Source organism: Vigna radiata, chromosome 4, assembly GCF_000741045.1.
Source record: "Vigna radiata var. radiata cultivar VC1973A chromosome 4, Vradiata_ver6, whole genome shotgun sequence".
Taxonomy (NCBI): domain Eukaryota; kingdom Viridiplantae; phylum Streptophyta; class Magnoliopsida; order Fabales; family Fabaceae; genus Vigna; species Vigna radiata.
In genome coordinates, this window is record NC_028354.1 from 19,761,284 (window position 1) to 19,781,145 (window position 19,862).

Here is a 19,862-nt window from a genome sequence, read left to right on the forward strand (position 1 = left end):
AGCTTTTAGATCTTGAAAATATTTCCTTCCTCTCCTTTGCTCAAAGGGATATAGATGTAATCCTGACTTTAGAAAAAGATACAGATATAATAATTATATATTAGCAAACCCACAGTATCTTTTATATTATAGAAAATGGTAACATTAACCTTTATTATATTTTTCTCCTTTAAAAATAAAAAATTTAGTTTTATTAATATAATTTTATCCTTATAAAAGAAATACATGTGGATACCATAAAGTGTAGTAATAAGTGTCAAACCATCTTTTTCCTTTTTATATAGGTGTTTGGTTTGAAGACTTCATTAAACTAGTAATATAATATATTGGTTTGTAATTGAACTTACTATTATAATCGGCATATGATTGCGCTGATAAGATGAAGTGAACGTTGACTAAGCTATTGAATATTTAAAATATGATTAAAATAAGATAACAAATGAACTAAAATTAAACCTTGAAAATATTTAAGAAGGAAAAAGAAAATACCCATCTGTATGCCATAAATAAGATATTCTTGTAATGGAAGTCCAAAAGTAAAAAACATCAATACATATACTAAAAGTCAACACTTCGAAAATATTGGTTTCTACAAAAATACCAACGACTTTAATTCAGATTATTTTAATTTTATTTGAATTTTATTAATTAGTGACTAATTTTGTTAAAGATTCACGAATCTAAGTGTGAATGAAATATTCCGAAATCAATGTTCAGTGGTGTATTATCGACATGCTCTGCCTAATAAGGTCAAAGTCAACTAATGTGAAGAAGCAGTGTTAAGAATGATATCAAAGAATGAGATGGAGGTTTCGCAGAAAATGATAAGCAAAGAAAGATGTGATGCCAACAGTTTCAAAGTCAACCATTTACGTTTCATTCGGAATCATCAGGCATCAACTTGGCTATTGACTTTATCCTTATAACACTGAGTAAACGATCAGAATTACAGAACACGTACGTTGTTCATCAATCTCGGTGTTATAAAAAGGTCAAAAACTGCACCTAAATTATTCAGAAACAAGGTTTTGTTTTGAGACATACTAGGAAAATGCCTGAGACGGTCGTGAATACCACACCCTCCAACTCCTCCACAGCTTCTCCATCAAGAACTGTGCTTCTCCTTATGAGGGTCTTAACCTTTGTGTTCCTTCTCATTGCTCTCATTCTCATTGCCACACTCAAACAAACTGATGCTGACACTGAGGAACAAATCAAGTTTAGTGATTTCTATGGTTATCGGTAAGCATGCATCGTTATACTACATTTTATAAAATTTACATATTCTCATCTATATACATACCCTTTTGACTTTTATACCATGCAACGTGAGAAAGATTTTTACTTGAAGCTAGTTATATGATTAAGGATTGATTTTCAAGTATATTGATTTACAATGTGTCTCAATGAAAGTGAAAAAAACCATACTGTTTTGTAAATGCAGATATATGTTAGCGACGATAATAATTGGATTTGCGTATAACCTGCTGCAAATGGCGTTCTCAATCTTCACTGTGGTATCAGGAAACCGTGTGTTAAGTGGTGATGGTGGCTATTTGTTTGATTTCTTTGCTGACAAGGTAAATCTAATATTATATATATATATATAGATGAACTTTAGGTCTAAGTTAGCCTCGAGACTAGATATCAATGGATGATCAGATAAGATTTGATAATAGATAAAATATGTTCAACAAATAATAAATATCACTGATTATCATAATAAATTTTAAGTTTAATTCAACTCCAGAAAACGAGTTGATGGATGAGATTTGCATCTATTTTAAATTAGTCCGTGGAACTTTGAACAATAAGCTTTTGCAATGATTTGTAGTAATATTGTGATTATAAATGATTGTGTTGTTAATTTGTATGAACAGATGATATCATACTTCATGATTTCGGGTTCAGCTGCTGGATTTGGTTTGACAGTAGAGTTGGGTAGAGGTGTACCCTCCAACTCATTTATCGACAAGGCAAACGCTGCTGCAAGTCTTCTTCTGATTGGATTTGTGTTCACTGCCATAGCATCAACTATCACTTCCTTTGCTTTGCCAAAGAAAGCTAATTGATGCACAAATTTAATCTTGTAATTCTTTCTTATTATTGTTCTCTTCTCAACTTAATAATCAGGTTTAGTTCAATTCAATAGATTACTTTGAACCTTGTTTATTTCTGTTATGTACTTTCACTTCGTAATATATTAAACAAAATTGTACTTTAAGGTTGTTTAAAAATTTTAGTTCTTTATGACTTTATATTAATATTTATACAACCAAGTTAAAAAATATACATATGCAAATAAAAAGAAATATGGTTTGAGATGATTTAGAAACAAATATGATAATTCATTCTAGTCTCACTTGGTTATTTATTTCATTAAAATATAAGTTTGAATATTAGGACTATGTGATAACTTTTTTCAATGCTTTACTATGATCAAGTATGCAAGTTGTAGTGTTTTGAGGAATTATAAGGATAATTAATTTAGTTTCATAACTATTGGAGTCTATACTAGAAAAATTAGATAAATAATTAAAAGTGAATTAAGGATTGAACATTGACTTCATGGTTTTAACATCTACAACAACTTATTTGATATTAGAGATGAACATATGAGAATAATTTCTTTTTTATGTTAATGATCATGATGTTATCTTTTATATATATATATATTAGAAAATAAAATCTTTACCACCAAACCAAAAAGTAGCAATAAATAAAATAGCTACAAAGACATTTTGTATCTGAAATAAGTTGAAAGAATAGCAATAATATTTATTAAAATTTATTATAAATATAAAATTATGAATAGTTGAAACCGATTGTCATCCAAATAAGAAACATAATATTACACCAACAAAAAATAGAAGTACAAGATATTAATTTTAGTTTTTTAAATTAATAATAAAACGTATATTATTATTATTAGAATAAAAATAATAATCGGAGAGGGTCTACTGTGGACGTTTGTCTTCCTGCAAACACCTTCACGACATAGAGCTTCCCACCGCACCACACGCGCCAGTGTTGCGAATTGGACTCCAACACCGCCCGGAGGTAACGGAATTCGAACCGGAAGTTAGAGAAGGCAACGAAGGAGTTGGGGAATCGATGCGATGATGAAAAGCCATGTGCATTAGGGTTTGCGTTTTGCATTCAAATTCCGAACACTCTTTCAGTTTGAGGAAGCGACGAGAGTAGCGTGCGTTTGAAAATGAGCATTGTTCCCAAAGAAACGATCGAAGTTATAGCGCAGAGCATTGGGATAAACTCCTTGTCTCCCGATGTCGCTCTCGCTGTCGCTCCCGATGTCGAATACCGCATGCGCCAGATTATGCAGGTCTCTTCCGCTCTTTTCTTTTTGCAGTTATCAACTCTTTTTTTGAGTGTGTTTCGATCTGTAGTATCGTTAATTTTAAGCGATTAGACGAGTGTTGTGTTGACCTAACTCCTTACTCCTACCTCTTAACACTGTTTGTGCTAACCTCAGGAGGCAATTAAGTGCATGCGGCATTCTAAGAGAACCATTCTCACTGCGGATGATGTTGATGTTGCTCTGAATTTGAAGAATGTTGAAGTAAGTTTGAGTCTTAAGTGATTAAATTTTGGACTGCCAATAAAAAAGTGTTCGGGTGGTTCTTTTTGTTTTGAGGAATGCTTTCTTTTTTCACCATTAACTTTATAACCATCCACGAGTCGTTGAACTAAAGTAGTTTGTTTCGATCAAGTGAATCAAATGTGTCTTTGTTATCTTTAAATGCAAAGCCCCTAAAGTACAAGCACTATATTAGTTTTCCTATTTTTGTTTTATCTTCTGTGGTTCTTCGTATATATTGGTTATATTAGATAATTATTGGTTTATGATTCCATATATATATATATATATATATATATATATATATATATAATACAAAGGTGTGTGATTATTTAATTGTCCTACACTTATGGCCAAAAAATGCTTTATTATGGGTATTTTGATATGTGCAAAGATAAGTTCATAGCAAATTGATCTTCATTGTTCAAACTGTTCAGTAGTGTACATAAAAGTTGTGGAAAGATAAGATATAACAAGCTTCATTTATATTAGAACTGAGAATTGACTGTGCATTGAGAGTAGTGAGGATTATGATTTTATGGGTTCTTGCTATTTCCAGATAGAAGATGCATATTAGAACTACCTTGAGGAAATTTTTGGTGAATTTCTTTTCTTTTTAAGAAAATAAAGCATAGTTGTTGTCTCCAATCTCATTATCGCTGTGTTTCGATCCCTTGTGACAGCCAATATATGGATTTGCATCTGGTGGTCCTTTGCGGTTCAAAAGAGCTGTTGGACACAGGGACTTGTTTTATATTGATGACAAGGATGTAGATTTAAAAGATGTAAGGGTGTACTCAATCATTTCCATTGACTCACTTCAATTGGATTTCAACCTGTGCATCACCTCGTTAAAATTATATAGCTTCTGTTNATCATAGGTTATTGAAGCTTCTTTACCAAAAGCACCTCTTGATACTGCAGTTACATGCCACTGGCTTGCCATTGAAGGTGTGCAACCTGCTATTCCAGAAAATGCTCCTATAGAAGGTATGTCTCTCACCTTGAGTTCTACCTGTATTCTTTGGCTCAGATGATACTAGGTTGTATGGTTTAGTTGCATGGATTGAGGAATTTTTGGATGTATGATTTNTTTTGATGTTATACTTGTCAGCTTGTCGTTTTGACTTCCTCTGGTTCATGATATCATGAATTTTTACTCTAGTTAGTGTTTAGATTGGGAGATGTTATTTAAGTGATTTTTTTTTTGTCACCATAGCATGGTCAGCTTTGTGGGTCTAAAATATGTGGAAAACATCAGTATCTTTATGCACACTAAATCACTAGAAATTAGAAATGGAAAACTAGAAGAAGTATACACATCCAATTAAATATACTGATTTTCAGATATATTTAGTTATATGTGTGTGTGCGCCCCCCATAGAATCATATAAATATTTTGCTCCTTATAATTGTGGAGATGTACATCATACAAACAAAACAAACAGTAACTTTTTGGCTGCTTAATGCTTCGAGATCCATTATTTGTAAATTCTTCCAGTTTAACTGTAACTTCTACTCTCCTAATACCCCTTTTAAGAATTATTATTTACTTATTATGCTATATGCAGTAATTTCAGCTCCTTCTGATACCAAAAAGCATGAGCAGAAAGATGATGACCTTCCAGTTGACATCAAATTGCCTGTTAAGCATATATTATCCAGAGAACTTCAGGTATTAAAATTCTTTAGGCACCATGAGCTATCTTGTTTCACATATTGGGATTCATTTTTGTTAGTTTTATTGTTTCTTACAGATGTATTTTGACAAAGTTGCTGAGCTTACTTTGAGTGAGTCTGATTCAGCTCTCTTTAAAGAAGCATTAGTAAGTTTGGCTACTGATTCGGGGCTTCATCCACTAGTTCCTTATTTCACATGCTTTATAGCTGATGAGGTAATAATATTTGTCCTTTTANGATGTTAATGGATAAAAAAAGAATTTTCACCTTATTGTAGCTCACTACAACTGCATGCTTCTCATTTCTTGTCAGGTTTCACGTGGTTTGAATAATTTTCCTCTTCTATTTGCCTTGATGCGAGTTGTTAGTAGCCTTCTGCTAAACCCTCACATCCATATTGAACCTTATGTAAGTTCACTTGTTGATTTAGTATATTTGTTTATATTCTTGCAGACGAAGTATGATCTTGTTTGAGCACCGTAGTATTTTTAATATCCACGTAAATATTGGTTGTTTCATCCTTTTCTATTTGGTAGTCTGTTGTCTACATTGAACTGTGAAAGTATTCTGAGATATTTAAGTTGATTTGTCATTTGTTGCTTGTCCATAAAGATGGCCCTGAACAAACTTGGTCGGTTGGCCCCATAAAAATTTTAAAACAAATAAAAAAAATGTGCTTTCTGCTGTATTTTCTTGTGGCCTGCCGCATCAGCCTCAAAGCAAAGGTCAGGCTTGGGTTGTGTTTTAGTATGGTCTTTTTCTGGCCAGATACAATGGTTTAGGTTGGTAGTCCAGTCTATTATTTGCTAGTTCTTAATGGCTTTTCTTATCTTATAAGGTAGTTACAATGTTTATTTTATAATTTGTAGAATGTATTGTTTGAATGATTATGGAGTGTTGTGAAAAGAAAGTAGCATGAATAACTAGAAAAGTTTTTCCATATAGGTGGGTTTAGTCACACGGATCAAACACCACCGTGTTTCAGAAAGGCCATTTGGTTATTGCTCTGTTCACTTGAACGAGTTTATGTGAAATCCTCTCAACTCTTTTCTTTCTGTTTGTGCATGTTTCAGCTACACCAGTTGATGCCATCTGTTGTGACCTGCCTCGTTGCTAAAAGGTTGGGCAGTAGGTTGGCAGACAACCACTGGGAACTTAGAGACTTTACGGCTAACCTGGTTGCCTCAATATGCAAAAGGTGAGATATCCCTCTTGCCTTATTTATTTTGTATATATGGAAATAAGCAGTCTTCTATATTTATTGGTATGTGTACCTCCATGCTTGGCTAGTACAGTACGGTATCCCCATTTATTTGATGGTTGTTGCAATTTGTTCACCTTCTTTTATTTCCTAGTAGCAAAGAGAAAGAATACTATATTTATTGTGTATTTCCTTTCAAATTCACCTATGTTTTTGGAGATCCAGTTCAAGGACACACTTCAAATTTATTGTGTATTAAAGCTTATGCCTTTTTGCTGATTTATCAAACAACTTCATGGCATGGTCATTGGTATTTCAAGATGTAGAATTTGGTACAAACTGTTGGGTCATTGTATTGTAAGCTCGAAAGTCTAGTTTTGCTTGATGGCATGTGGCTTATTTGCTGGGCTTTTATTGATTTCATTTCTATTTTTCTTACATTAACTTCATGTTTCATGCAGGTTTGGACATGTCTATAGTAATCTCCAGTATCGGTTGACTAAAACATTGCTGAATGCATTCTTGGATCCTAAGAAGGCAATGACGCAACACTATGGAGCGATTCAGGGGTTGGGGGCACTTGGACCCAACGTGGTATGTGTCTCTCCCATTTTCCTGGTTATTGTGGAGTTGGTCAAAAGCCAACAGTTAGAAATATACTTTTGGTGGTTTAAAGATGACAACTTTCCAATGCAATTTTTATATACGCTTGTCATCATCTTATCATTAGATTAACATGCTATTACATTACAAATTCAGTATTGTTGCGTATTTATAATTTTAAAGTTTAAATGACCAATTTAAAAGGAACCTTGTATGGTATATTATGTTTTATTTGTTTAACTCAAGTAGGTTTGATACTTACAGATGGGGCTGTGATATGTTTTTAATGTTACTTATTGCTATGGAAATAGGTTCGCCTTCTTTTGCTGCCAAACCTTGAGACATATATGCGACTTCTTGAACCAGAGATGCTTCTTGAGAAGCAGAAAAATGAAATGAAAAGGCATGAAGCTTGGCGTGTTTATGGAGCCTTGCTGGTAAGATATGCTGTCACATACAGCCACTTTCTAGTAAAAAATAGGTGTTTTTCCAACTGAAAAATGTCAGTCTCAATATAATGTGGTTGTTCTGATGATTGTGTGTAATCTATCATTCAGCGTGCTGCAGGTCAGTGTATATATGATCGACTAAAGATGTTCCCAACTTTTTCAACTCCTTCTCCTAGTGCTGTCTGGAAGACCAATGCAAAAGTTCTTACTTCTTCATCTCGTGAGTATTTTCTTTGTCCCCCTTGAAAATACTAGTCACTTGTTCATGAAATACCTACTATAATCTTTTTAAGCTTTGGAGGGAAATCTTTTTTGTTTGGGCATTTAATTTAATATAAGGTAAACAAGTATGTATGTGTGTGTGTATATAATACCCACAAAAGAAAGGGATCTGTTTGTCAATATTAGCATCTAACTGCGGCAGGGTTGAAGCAATTGTTAATTGTGCTCATGATTGTCTCTACTAAATCATACAGGCACATAGCATAGACATAAATTTGATTTAAGTTCAAACCTAAATAAATTCATGCATGGAGGATTATTATAATTGAAATTTAGAAATAGAACTGTTAAATTAAAACGAATTGCTTCATCAGGTAAATTGACAATTTGTGTTCGAATATGTTATTATCCTCGAAACTTTTCCTATTTCCTCATTGTCACTTTGGATTTCTTGTTTACAATATTTCCTTTTCTTTTCCTAACTGTTTCTGTATATTAGCTGGGATTATCTGTCACAGCAGGCACCAGATCTGTTACTTGGTTGTTATTTTCTTAAGAAATTCTTAATGACTGATGTACTGGGAGGCGCTGACTTAACGATCAATGTTCTAATTATTATATAAATATTGTTTATACTTTTCCGTTCTTTGTTTGTATACTTACTCCTTTTCATAATTGATTATTAAGGTAAACGCAAGGCAGACCCTGACCAATTGGAACAGCAGCCACCTTTGAAAAAAACTGCTACCGACGGAGAGGTTGGTGTGGTCCCAATGAATTCCTCACCCGCTCACAAGCAAGAGGAGGCAGAGACTCGAGCTTCTTCAGTCGATTCAATTATTGGCTCATCATCTTCTGCACAGATGAAAAATGAGACTTCTTTAGATGGCGAACTTAGAAGTAACAAGGGTGATACTCAGGCATCGAAGACATCTGCTGCTCTCACCCAGGTTTGGAAAGACGAGCTTAATTCTGGACGGATTCTGGTATCACTGTTTGACTTGTTTGGTGAAGGAATTCTTTCCTTCATTCAGGCTCCTGAGATGTATATGTTCTTGTAACTTTACAGTAATTTGATGAATAGAGCATGGATAATCCATTGACTATTAATTCGAGAACAAACTAAAATTCCTCCATGGCATGCGAAATCCCTGTTGATAATTTCTTTAGTTGTTAGTGGATAGTGCTCAATGGGAATCTCATGTTTGCGTAGCAAGTCAAATTCCTTATTGCAGCCTATTCCAAAATTCAAATGATTATGGAAAAAATACAATTTGTACAGCAAATGGGTATGTATAGACTTGAAGAAAGAAAAGAGATTGGAAGATAAGAGAAAAGGAGATGTGATGTAAAATGAAAAAGTGGTAAAAGAAGTGTATTTAGTAGGGTGTGAAATGAAAAAAAAAAAGATTGGTTCTAATGGGGTTTTTGGATTAACTTTTGCTATTCTCAGGCGCAAATTTTCCTTTGATGTAAAGGGTCAGACTGAGACAGTATAGTTCATTCAGTAAGTAGTTTAGAGAAAAAACAAAACAGCTTGAAAACGGTTTACTGAAAAAAGTAATGGCAACAAAACAGGACATTAAAATATTACAATATTAGTAGAACTCTGTTGATCGGAAGCTTGAGTAAAGTAGTAGTACTCAAGCAGCTAGTTTATTGGACTCCCTTTCAACAGCTGTTTTGAGGATGCTGTCTTCTTCCAGGACCATCTGAACTGGCACGAAACCCAATCCATCAGCCATGGCAAGCATAATCTGCCTGGTTTCCTTCTTGAATTCATCCAGATCAATCGTGCCATTCAAGTTGTGATCGAATTGTACGAACAAGGATTCATACACCTGAGCAAGCTCATCTGGGTCTGGCTCTACATCAATACCGAAGTGGGTTTCCAACACCCTAAGGCTCTGGAGCTCCTTCAGCATCTCTGCATACGAGAGAAGGCCATCATTGTCTGTGTCAAGGCGAGCAAAACGGTTTCTTACTGAGACACTGAATGCTTCCTCATCCTGAAGGAAGTTTACTATGGTCGCACCATCCAAAATTTCTACACTCATATTTCTGTTCTACTTGAGGTCAAGGAAAGGAGAGGTTTGTGTATGTTTTTGCAAATGCTGGTGCTTTGATGAAAATACTTGATTTTCTAACTATTAATTTATAGTGTTAATAGTCGGTTCAAAGAGCATATATTCTTTAATCACTCGTACAAAAGATTAAATGGTATCGAAACATTCCCCTGTTTTCGTGTCCTACGTTTGATTAGTGTCTTGGCTTGTTTATTCTTTAGCTTAGCGGACTGTATTGGATGCTTCCTTCCAACCTTAGGTCGCGATTCTCGGAATTTTTCACAGTTTTCCAACAGTTTTCCACAAATTCACACCTTGTACGGTGGAAAATAATTGGCATATGGGATAAATTTTGTAAATAAGACTAAAAAATTGGTCAAAATAATGGGACAGGCAATGAGAGTGAATGGGGGAAAAGGGTGTTGAAAGTGCAAAACAGGGAGTGTCCCAGTTTTATAGAGAGACGGTCTTCCACTGAATAAACAGAGAATAGTTTGAAAGTCTTAAACATGGATTACCACTCCTTGTTTTAATATATTCAATAAGCTAAAGTTATTATGCTTTTAAGGATCTTCTTCGTTTATACTTTATTCTTTCTTAATAAACTAATCACAAAACTTATATGTGTTCGGTACCACACATCAGTTTGTATTTTGTATTTTGACGATGAAAAGTATCCTTTGATATATATCTAATAAAGTGAAATTGTAAGAAAGCATATAAAAGTGTTTTAGAATTTTTATTTTGGATGAGATGCATTATTTGAATTGAAAATTTAGAAAAGAAAATAATAATTCTAAAAAAAATTCTGATTACACAAAATATAAATATTTAAATCCAAAATAATACAAATTAAAAAAAAAAAATCTTTTCTCTCTTGGAATATATTACCCCTCCCCTTTTTATTATACTATATCAGTCGTGAGGAGTATGTCATTGTTGAAAAATATCGATGATTTATTTGTACTGAAAATTTTGTCTTTCTTTTTCCTCTCTTTCCCTTTCGCTTTCTTTGTTCTCTTTTCCACACTCTTTGCCTTTTTGTCTCTTTTTTCCTTTTCAGACTATCCATGTTTTCCCTTCTTAGTTGTCCTTTCTCTTCATTCCTTTATCGGTATTGAAGAAAAACACGTTAATATTTCCATTTATTTATTAATATTATTTTATATTTTAATTGTTAGTGATTTAATTTTTTATTTTATAATATTTAATATTAGAGTTTTTACTTTTACAATAATTATGTTTCATATAATAGAATTATTTTACAATAATTCCGATTAGGAATTCGAAACTAGAGAAATTTGAACTAATTTATTTAAATAAAACATTTTAAAAAATTAAAATAAAAAATTCCATCACTCCAAACTTTTAAAGTTTTAAAACTTCTCATCCAAATTTATCATACAATTTAAAATTATTACTTTTAAATTTAATTTTCACATTATAATTTTTTAAATCAATAGTTTTTCTTTCTGACTAAAATATCTTGAGAGATAATATTAGTGATTAATTTAAAAATCAATTTAATATAAATTAATTTAGAAACTATTTTAATCATGAACTAGTTTTAATTTATAGTTTAATATCTAAATTTGTGATTGAAAAAATATTTTTCATCAATAAAATTAATAATTATAAAAAAATTCTAGTATATTAATATTAATTTTGACATGATACTTTCAAAGTTAAGAAAAATTCTTAAATTTATCTTCCTTGTGGATTGTATTTCTATCATCATGTTTTGTTACTCTTATTTAGTTGGCATTAAATATTAATGGGTAAAATTTAATTTCCAATAGTGTAAAAAAAACCTTTAACGACACCCTTTCGGACCTTCGAATATCCAGTAAAAAATAACCGGTGGTATTTTTATAAATAAAACAACTATTTAGACGCTGGTCATGAGGGATTCGACATCTAAATACTCATATAAATCGGCTTATTTGAATGGACGCCAAAACTAAATGAAAAAGTAAAAAGAAAAATTAATTTTTTATTCTATTTAGAAGTCGGCTATGGGAGATTGATGTAAATGGACACCAAAACTAAACGGAAAAGTAAAAAAATTAATTTTTTATTCTATTTAGACGTCGGGATGCAGGGAGTCTGATGTCTATAGTCTATTTAGACGTCAGTCACCCATATCAAATGCCTAAAGAGTCAGTCTAGAAATCTAAAAAATCACTTTTTGACTCCATTTAAACTTCTGATTTCGTCATCAAGACGTCTAAAGTGTGCGCAAAAATAATTTTTTAAATGCTTTAAACGTCGGCTAGGTAGGGGAACTGACGTTTAAAGCCATTTAGATGGGCTAAGGGGGAGTTGATGTCTAATGATCTGCTATTACCAAACTCACGCGCGAGGCAGCAGTTACGTGCACTCACTATTCATCATCTTCCTCGCGTTTTCTCTCCACGGGCTAAGATTTTAAGTTTTGTTTTCTCACTTTTGCACCATTTAAAATTAATTTTACTTCGATTACATTACTCTTTTGATGAATTATCTTTCAGTTGAACTGATTAAAATGTGTTTTCGTTACGTTTTGGTGCAGTTTTGCTCGTGTGCTTGGTCTTCGTGACTACTTTAGCCCTAAAAAAAAAAGACTCAATCCATGAGTCAGGAGGCATTAAGGAAGATGGATCTTCAGTGGGAGGAAAGGTTCAACCAAAGTATGAGATCAATGGAGCAACGATTCATGGAGCATCTACAAGAACAAAATGAAATACAAAAAGCACTTGAAGGGAAATTGAATTCCATAACGTAGGACACCATGGGTTGCCTATTGAAACTCCCACAGCAGATGTCTGACCTGTGTAGTCTGACGTTTATATAGACGTCAGATTGTGGGATCCAATGTCCAATTAACATCTCCCAAAAAGATCTCGAATCGGGATTAGACATAAAAAACTCAAAATAACAAATGTTAAAAACCTTTTCTACACTATTGTTTGGTGATTAGACGTCAAATTAGTATTTATATTTTAAATAAATACGTGAAGTCTATTTAGATTATTGTTTAAAAAGAGAGACTTATTAGAAGAAGATATAAACATTGAAATTAAATTATCTATAAATAAAGATTAGTTTATGTTTTTTTTTCTTAACTAGCTAAGGATAAGTTCTTTTTAATTCTTTAAACCAGAAATTCATATTTATTCACGTTTTAGTTTTTTTTTATTAAAATAAATTGAGTATATTTTTGTTTCTCGGATATAAAAAAAGTGCAAATTTTAAAATTAAAGAAAAGAAAAAAAAAATAAAAATTTATGCAGCTATTTTTTATCTTCATTGATGACTAGATAAAAATTCATGTATAAATCACAAATATTATTGTTTATTGATTTACATCACATCAAACTTTATGCAACACTTTCGCTTTAGTTACATTGACAGTCGCTCAACTCTTAGACACCAGAACAAAAGTAATGGATCATACATTAAATTTCCACGAAGTTGCTATATGAATATACACCATTCTTCCAACAAACTATCACTGGTAAAAAATAATCAACTTTAAAGCACATAAGAGACAACAACTACAAAAAGAGTTTTTTTCATAAACAAAAATCCTAGACATGATAAAATACGGAAAAAATATTAACTTGTTGTATCGGTTATCGAATATATAATAAAAGCACGAGAGAAGACAAAATTTGAAAAATGAAAAGGATTTTCCTACTTTTGTAGAAAAAAACATATTAAACCAGTTGTTTCTTTAACCGATCCAATATATACATATTAAATTATATCTTTCTATAAATCGATATAATATATGTATATTAAATAAAATTTTCTTATAACCGATTTAAAATATTTTTCAATACTAATCAAATTGTTACCATATTTTAGATAAAATCGGTTTCGTTACAATCATCTTATGTAATATTCTAATATTTCCACTATGATTTGTTTTCTTAATATTTTATGTCTCCCACAGAGAATATTCAAATTAATGAAAAGTTAACGTATTTTCCCTGCATTTAACTGAAGAAAAAGATTACAATTTCACAAAACCAGATAACAATTTTTATTAGGCAAGTCCTTTTCAAATGCCCTCCATAGAAAAAAAAGAGCTACATTAATCATATTACTTTATCAGCTTCCATTCATCTATATGGGAAATTTCAAGCACATTTTCATTTTTTAAAACTAAACCCTTTGAGCTTTAAATTAGTATTTTAGGGTTTAATTCAAATGTTTCTCATTTTCGATTCTAAAAATAGGTGCACTAATAATTGAACATAAGTTTAACTGCCACATATGGAGTAACATACACTGCATTGAAAACTAGTAATCATGGGAACAAGAATATATAAAGAAGAAAAGAACATTTGACAATTATGAAGTTGGTTTGCATGACCTGCAACATTTTCATGCAAACATATATATACTTTCTTCTATAAAACCATAACTTCTACAGCTTGAATAGTACAGGAAATTCTCAAAACCACAACAATTTGAACTCTATGTGACACTCTCACTCAACATCATATCTGCACTCATGGTAAATCAAATCAAAACACTTGTAGGATTATGGCCATAATTTAAGAACCAAACGACAACACTTGTAGGATCTCCTAATCTGAAACTAGGGCTTCCACAAGAGAAGCAATGGCAGTTATAGGGTTTCCAAACACAGCTGAAAATACCAGTTTAAATACCAACACAGCAATCTTTGTGTACTTCTTCATTGTCCCTAACCTCCTCGAAATCCTTCTACTTCGTACCATGTCCATGTTTCTCACTACAAGCTGAGAGTACTCCCTGTCACTCATCCCAATTGAACTGGTTTCATGAGTAAAATAGCCCTTATTCAAATTCTCAAGAATCAGTTGCTTAACACACCAAACATGGTAACAACATTTCCCCCCATAATCTGAAGATACATAAGACCAACCTCTGATTCCATCCACAACATTCCTATGCTTACACTTGACACACTTTGAGAGAACCTTCTGACACAGTTCGAGTGACACAAGCCCTTCTTCATCAGAAATGCTATCTTTCAGCTTTAAACAACATGGATGTAGATCATAACCTGTACTGGAGCAATGGTACACAAACCCTAGAACATCCCTTCCACAAGCATCACAGTATCTGACCCGGTGCCCCGGTGCTTTCTCATAGAACTCCAAGTGGCTCCTGGGAAAAAATCGATGAAAGGCAAGGGAAACCGCAGTTGCACACTCTTCATGGAGGATGTAACCACAGTTCTTGTTTTCACAGTGGTAACTGCGTCCAAACCCTACTTCTCGACATCCACTGCATCTGTAGGGTGACCCTTCTGGCTTCAATTGCATCCGTTGTTCTGGATGGCTGGGACAAACCCTCTTGGTAGTTTCCATATATCTCTTTTTCCAACTTTGTTTGTGATAATCAAGGATATATAACTTCTGTCAAAACAAAGAAAAGGCAAGAACAAAGAAAGTTAATGTGATGCTCAGATACAAAATACGAAACTGACATATATATGCAAAAGTACAACTGTTAAAGCAAACTTATATCTAATCAAAATCACTACAAGAAACAGGTGCAATTCTCTAAATACAATAATTCAAAGATGTGAAAGAGTAACATATGTAAATTCTGGGGTTGATGTTAAGATAAGAAAAAGAAAGGAACATGATCTCAGATAGAGAAAGAAACAGAAAATCAGAGAAAAGCCATGATGTTATGTGTAATATAAGAGATAGAAAGAAAGTGAATAGGTACCAAAAACGCCACAGTGTTAGGACAAAAAGATGTTTTTTGTTGATATTAGTATGTATAAGCAAACGTATTTCCTTAAATAATGCATGAGTTACTTGGAAAGCAAACCATTTCTCATTATCTTCTTTGATAAGAGACGGAAAACGCGTAGCTCAACTTGTTATTGTTCTTGATTTCATGTGGTAATTTCCCTTCCATTAGAACACAACACAAACAAACATAAAAGTATCACACAACGTGTGCTCTGCATAAAAAATAAGCAAAAATTCCACATTTATCAACTTATTAGAGATTAATTTTCAGAAATTAAGTAAGGTTGTGATTATTTGAAAAGATAAAACTTTGGTCTGTGTCTATGTATGCTGGCTAACATCAAGCAATTTCCTGCAAACGAGGTCATCCAAAGCATTTATTGCATCATTTTATAAAATACAAAATAAAAAATTTTTACAGGAGCCTAATAACAACTTAATTACTTTCAGGATTTAAACAAATCAAGAATTACTAGAAACGTAATGCATTAAAATAATATTTATGTCATTATATTCAAACTCAAATTTCAACATGGTTAATAGATTGTTAAGTTTTTTCTATGCGAGTTTTTATTTTTTAATGTGCTGAAGAGACAAAACCTTAATTGGGAACTATATATTTGGATAATTTATTTTACAATCACTTTCGAAAGTAATAAGATCAACAAAAAAAAAAGTAAAATAATATTAGTCATGGCTGAAGTTAATTTATGGAAACTATATAACATTAGGTTTTTTTAAATGAACATTTTAATTTATGGAAACTATGTTACATTAAGTTATTTTATGTCAAAAAAATATTTTACATTTTAGAAATGTCTCTGAATATTTTACATTTCAAGAGATGTCTTTAATTAGTAAACTTATTTTACTATTATGTTTGTTTTTGTTTTTTATTTATAAAATTATCATATTATTTTCAGTTGATTTCCTATTTTTAAAATGTTTGTTAAAAAATTATTTTGAATAATATTTTCTAAAGAAATATTTAAAATTATAAAAACTTATATTAGAAAACAAAGTAGCAGTTTCACCATTAAAAAAATGAAAAGAAACATATAAACATACACATTCTAAATTTATAGTTGTTTGTTCATCCACTCTCCCTCTCTTAATTATCTGTCGGAACTCTCCTTTAATAAATATAAAGAATGAAAGACTATAACATAAGAAGAGTCAATTGTTCACACACAAAATTATAGTCAATTGTAGTTGGTTGATGATTCATGCACCATTGAAGATAATTACAAAACTGAATTTCCCATTATTATTCTTTCATATATGGAAGAACATTGTTTCTATTGGATTGTATACTATATTGTACTTGACTTGACTAAACCACTNTTCATATATGGAAGAACATTGTTTCTATTGGATTGTATACTATATTGTACTTGACTTGACTAAACCACTCTCTGAGGCATATAAACAAGGTGATTGAGAGGGCATTCTTTTGTGGAGGATTCCGAGTTGTTCTTGAGTTTCGTATTCATATAATTTATTGTGCTGTGTTGTATCTCTTATGATTATGGCAGGAGCAGCAGAAGCGAGTGGAGATCATCCACAATGACCAAGGCAACAACATCACTCCTTTTGTTGCTTTCACTGATAAACAAAGATTGATAGGTGATGCTGCTAAAAACCAGGCAGCCACCAATCCAGAGAACACTGTGTTTGGTAAGTTCTCTTTTTTTAATCATTGTTGCCTTCCTTTAAATGTCTGATTTATAATCAGAATTTTTTAATCAAGTTATATAAACAATTCGTTGTATAGTGTCCAAATATCATTTTCTAGCAAAAAAATGAAATATAAGAACTGTGTTTGATGAAGATCGTTTTTGCATACTCGAGCCAATCTATCAAACCACAGTAAAGAACAGGTTTTAAAACTTTTAATAAGGTTTTCATAGTCTCTTTACTTATTGGTTGTTTGTATTTTTCACCAGACCATAAAATCCACACTGCATTTTAACAGTCTAAAAACAATTACCCATCTGAATACCCATATTGAAGAAATGTATACCCCACATAACCATAGGCACATCCACCTTCACAATAACAAGATGTAGAAGAAAACGTGTTCAAGGATTGATAGTTTAAACTGGAAATTCTATATTGTATAGATAGCATGCTTCATAAAGTTTTACATTTTTCACCAACATAAACTTAAAACAAACTAGTTAATCTTCATAATGGGTTCAATGAGGCTCTTCATCCTGTGCAGATGATCCACAAAAACCTCTGTTTCCGTCTTCTCCCTAGCATCAAGCAATTTCTCGGCCTCTGCAATAGCCATGTTGATCTTCGTTTTCTCTTGTGGATTATCTACATCATCTATAGCATTCCTTATCTTGTAAACGAAGTCATCCAAAGCATTAATTGCCAAAACTTTCTTTTGGTACTTCTGATCTTCAGCCTTGTATTTCTCGCCTTCTTGAATCATTCTCAAAATTTGTTGAGTTGATAGTTTTCCCTTGTCGTTGGTTACAGTAATCCAATTCTTCCTTCCACTGCTTTTTTCCTCGGCAATTACAGTTAGGATACCATCAGTATCAATACTGAAACATACAGTTAAAGGATGGCCTCGAAGAGCTTTAGGATTGCCATAAAGATTAAAGAAACCAAGCAAATTGTTATCGCTTGCTCTTGTCCTTTCACCCTCGTAAACATTAATAGGGACAGCAGATTGGAAATCTTTGGCTCTCTTATATTCTTTCTTTTTTACAACGGGAATGGTGGTGTTCCTAGGAATCACGACATCCATGAGATCTTCTATTACAGATATACCAAGTGACAGCGGCGTAACATCTAATAACACTAAGTTGGGGACAAACTTGTTGCCTTTAGTCAGCAAAGCAGCCTGTACTGCTGCTCCATAGGCAACAGCCTCGTCAGGGTTGATGCTCATGCACAGTTCTTTCCCCTTGAAGTAGTCTTGCAATAGCTGCTGTACCTTGGGAATCCTAGAAGAACCACCAACAAGTACAACATCGTCTACATCACTCTTGTCCATCTTAGAATCAACAAGACACCTGTCTACTGTCTCCATACACCTTTTAAGGAGGTCCAAGTTAAGTTTCTCAAATCTTGCACGAGTGATTGATGAGAAGAAGTCAATGCCCCCAGATAAAGCATCTATCTGAATGGTGGTATCAACAGCATATGAGAGTGTCCTTTTTGCTCTCTCACAAGCAGTTCTCAACCTCCTCAAGGCTCTCGGGTTTCCACTAATGTCCACTTTCTGCTTTCTCTTGATCTCCTCAACAAAGTATTTCACCATTCTGTTATCCATGTCTTCTCCTCCAAGGTGTGTGTCACCAGCAGTGGCCTTCACTTCAAAGACATCACCTTTTATTGTTAGCAGAGACACATCAAATGTTCCACCACCAAAATCAAAAATTAAAATATTCCGCTTTCCAACACAATTAGCTCTCTTGTCAAGACCATATGCCAGAGCAGCAGCTGTGGGCTCATTGATTATCCGCATAACATTGAGGCCAGCAATGGTACCAGCATCTTTTGTTGCTTGTCGCTGAGAATCATTAAAATAAGCAGGCACGGTAACCACAACATTCTTAACCTCTGATTCCAAGTATGCTTCTGCAATCTCCCGCATCTTTGTAAGGACCATAGATGAGATTTCTTCAGCTGAAAATTGTTTCTCCTGACCCTTGTATGAAAGGACCATCATGGGCTTGTCATCAGAATCAGCAATGACCTTAAATGGCCACAACTTTAGATCGTCCTGAATGATGGGATCACTATATTTTCTGCCGATTAACCTTTTCACATCTGCAAAATTAGTCATTTTATGCATTTCTTAAAGCTTGTTCCTAACAGAGCAAGAAGTTAAGGCTATTCCACAATGATGTTAGTCAAAGTAATCTTGTGGAATGATACTTACTAATTAAGTTATAGAACAAATTAGAAAACTGAACGAAAATATAAATAAATGATGAATGTTAAGCTATCATTTGCGCACCTAAAAACCAACACAAACAGCTAGTGTAAACATTTGAACGAATTCACACGCAATAAAAAAAACAATTTTTTACCAAAGAGAGTGTTGGTCGGGTTCATGGCAGCCTGATTCTTAGCAGCATCACCAATCAATCTTTGATTCTCTGTGAAAGCCACACAAGAAGACGTAGTTCTATTGCCCTGGTCATTGTGAATGATCTCCACTCGACAGTGTTCTTCAAGCCACACAGCAACACATGAATATGTTGTGCCAAGGTCGATTCCCACAACCCATTCCTTGTTTTGTTTTGCCATTTTCTTTCAAATGATACTAAAATGTGT

The 19,862-nt window shown here is 32.9% G+C and overlaps 6 protein-coding genes across 6 annotated transcripts in view; 2 read left to right on the top strand and 4 right to left on the bottom strand.

The window, feature by feature from the left end:
- Positions 1 to 997: 997 nt before the first annotated feature.
- Positions 998 to 2,191, top strand: LOC106758557 (CASP-like protein 4D1). Its single transcript, XM_014641476.2, has 3 exons — positions 998 to 1,242; positions 1,445 to 1,580; positions 1,881 to 2,191. The coding sequence occupies exons 1-3, from the start codon at positions 1,052 to 1,054 to the stop codon at positions 2,070 to 2,072; spliced, it is 519 nt and encodes a 172-aa protein (XP_014496962.1). The 5' UTR covers positions 998 to 1,051; the 3' UTR covers positions 2,073 to 2,191.
- A 761-nt stretch (positions 2,192 to 2,952) lies between these two features.
- Positions 2,953 to 8,889, top strand: LOC106758550 (transcription initiation factor TFIID subunit 6). The gene is made up of 12 exons (XM_014641469.2): positions 2,953 to 3,343; positions 3,494 to 3,580; positions 4,282 to 4,383; positions 4,480 to 4,588; positions 5,170 to 5,273; positions 5,356 to 5,493; positions 5,591 to 5,686; positions 6,352 to 6,476; positions 6,941 to 7,073; positions 7,394 to 7,519; positions 7,640 to 7,751; positions 8,441 to 8,889. The coding sequence occupies exons 1-12, from the start codon at positions 3,218 to 3,220 to the stop codon at positions 8,812 to 8,814; spliced, it is 1,632 nt and encodes a 543-aa protein (XP_014496955.1). The 5' UTR covers positions 2,953 to 3,217; the 3' UTR covers positions 8,815 to 8,889.
- Positions 8,890 to 9,396: 507 nt separating this feature from the next.
- Positions 9,397 to 10,361, bottom strand: LOC106758558. The gene has a single exon (XM_022780097.1). It carries the CDS (start codon positions 9,808 to 9,810, stop codon positions 9,397 to 9,399), a length of 414 nt encoding a protein of 137 aa, XP_022635818.1. The 5' UTR covers positions 9,811 to 10,361.
- A 4,035-nt stretch (positions 10,362 to 14,396) lies between these two features.
- Positions 14,397 to 15,164, bottom strand: LOC106758504. Its single transcript, XM_014641423.1, has one exon. The coding sequence runs from the start codon at positions 15,162 to 15,164 to the stop codon at positions 14,397 to 14,399; it is 768 nt and encodes a 255-aa protein (XP_014496909.1).
- A 2,435-nt stretch (positions 15,165 to 17,599) lies between these two features.
- On the bottom strand, positions 17,600 to 19,835 carry LOC106758505 (heat shock cognate 70 kDa protein-like). The gene is made up of 2 exons (XM_014641424.2): positions 19,616 to 19,835; positions 17,600 to 19,352 (listed from the first exon to the last, which is right to left on the bottom strand). The coding sequence occupies exons 1-2, from the start codon at positions 19,833 to 19,835 to the stop codon at positions 17,737 to 17,739; spliced, it is 1,836 nt and encodes a 611-aa protein (XP_014496910.1). The 3' UTR covers positions 17,600 to 17,736.
- Positions 19,836 to 19,841: 6 nt separating this feature from the next.
- Positions 19,842 to 19,862, bottom strand: part of LOC106758506 (probable mediator of RNA polymerase II transcription subunit 37c) — a 5,736-nt gene continuing 5,715 nt past the window's right edge. Inside the window, exon 4 of the mRNA XM_014641425.1 lies at positions 19,842 to 19,851. Coding sequence (XP_014496911.1) covers positions 19,842 to 19,851 — 10 coding nt within the window. The remainder of the gene's footprint in view (positions 19,852 to 19,862) is intronic.

Coding starts and splice junctions, on each gene's coding strand:
- LOC106758550 (XM_014641469.2), top strand. CDS start 3,218: ATGAGCATTGTTCCCAAAGAAACGATCGAAGTTATAGCGCAGAGCATT. Junction 3,344..3,493: donor GCATGCGCCAGATTATGCAG/GTCTCTTCCGCT, acceptor TGCTAACCTCAG/GAGGCAATTAAGTGCATGCG. Junction 5,274..5,355: donor TATTATCCAGAGAACTTCAG/GTATTAAAATTC, acceptor TGTTTCTTACAG/ATGTATTTTGACAAAGTTGC.
- LOC106758558 (XM_022780097.1), bottom strand. CDS start 9,810: ATGAGTGTAGAAATTTTGGATGGTGCGACCATAGTAAACTTCCTTCAG.
- LOC106758505 (XM_014641424.2), bottom strand. CDS start 19,835: ATGGCAAAACAAAACAAGGAATGGGTTGTGGGAATCGACCTTGGCACA. Junction 19,353..19,615: donor CCCGACCAACACTCTCTTTG/GTAAAAAATTGT, acceptor CTAATTTTGCAG/ATGTGAAAAGGTTAATCGGC.
- LOC106758557 (XM_014641476.2), top strand. CDS start 1,052: ATGCCTGAGACGGTCGTGAATACCACACCCTCCAACTCCTCCACAGCT. Junction 1,243..1,444: donor AGTGATTTCTATGGTTATCG/GTAAGCATGCAT, acceptor TTGTAAATGCAG/ATATATGTTAGCGACGATAA. Junction 1,581..1,880: donor TTGATTTCTTTGCTGACAAG/GTAAATCTAATA, acceptor TTGTATGAACAG/ATGATATCATACTTCATGAT.
- LOC106758504 (XM_014641423.1), bottom strand. CDS start 15,164: ATGGAAACTACCAAGAGGGTTTGTCCCAGCCATCCAGAACAACGGATG.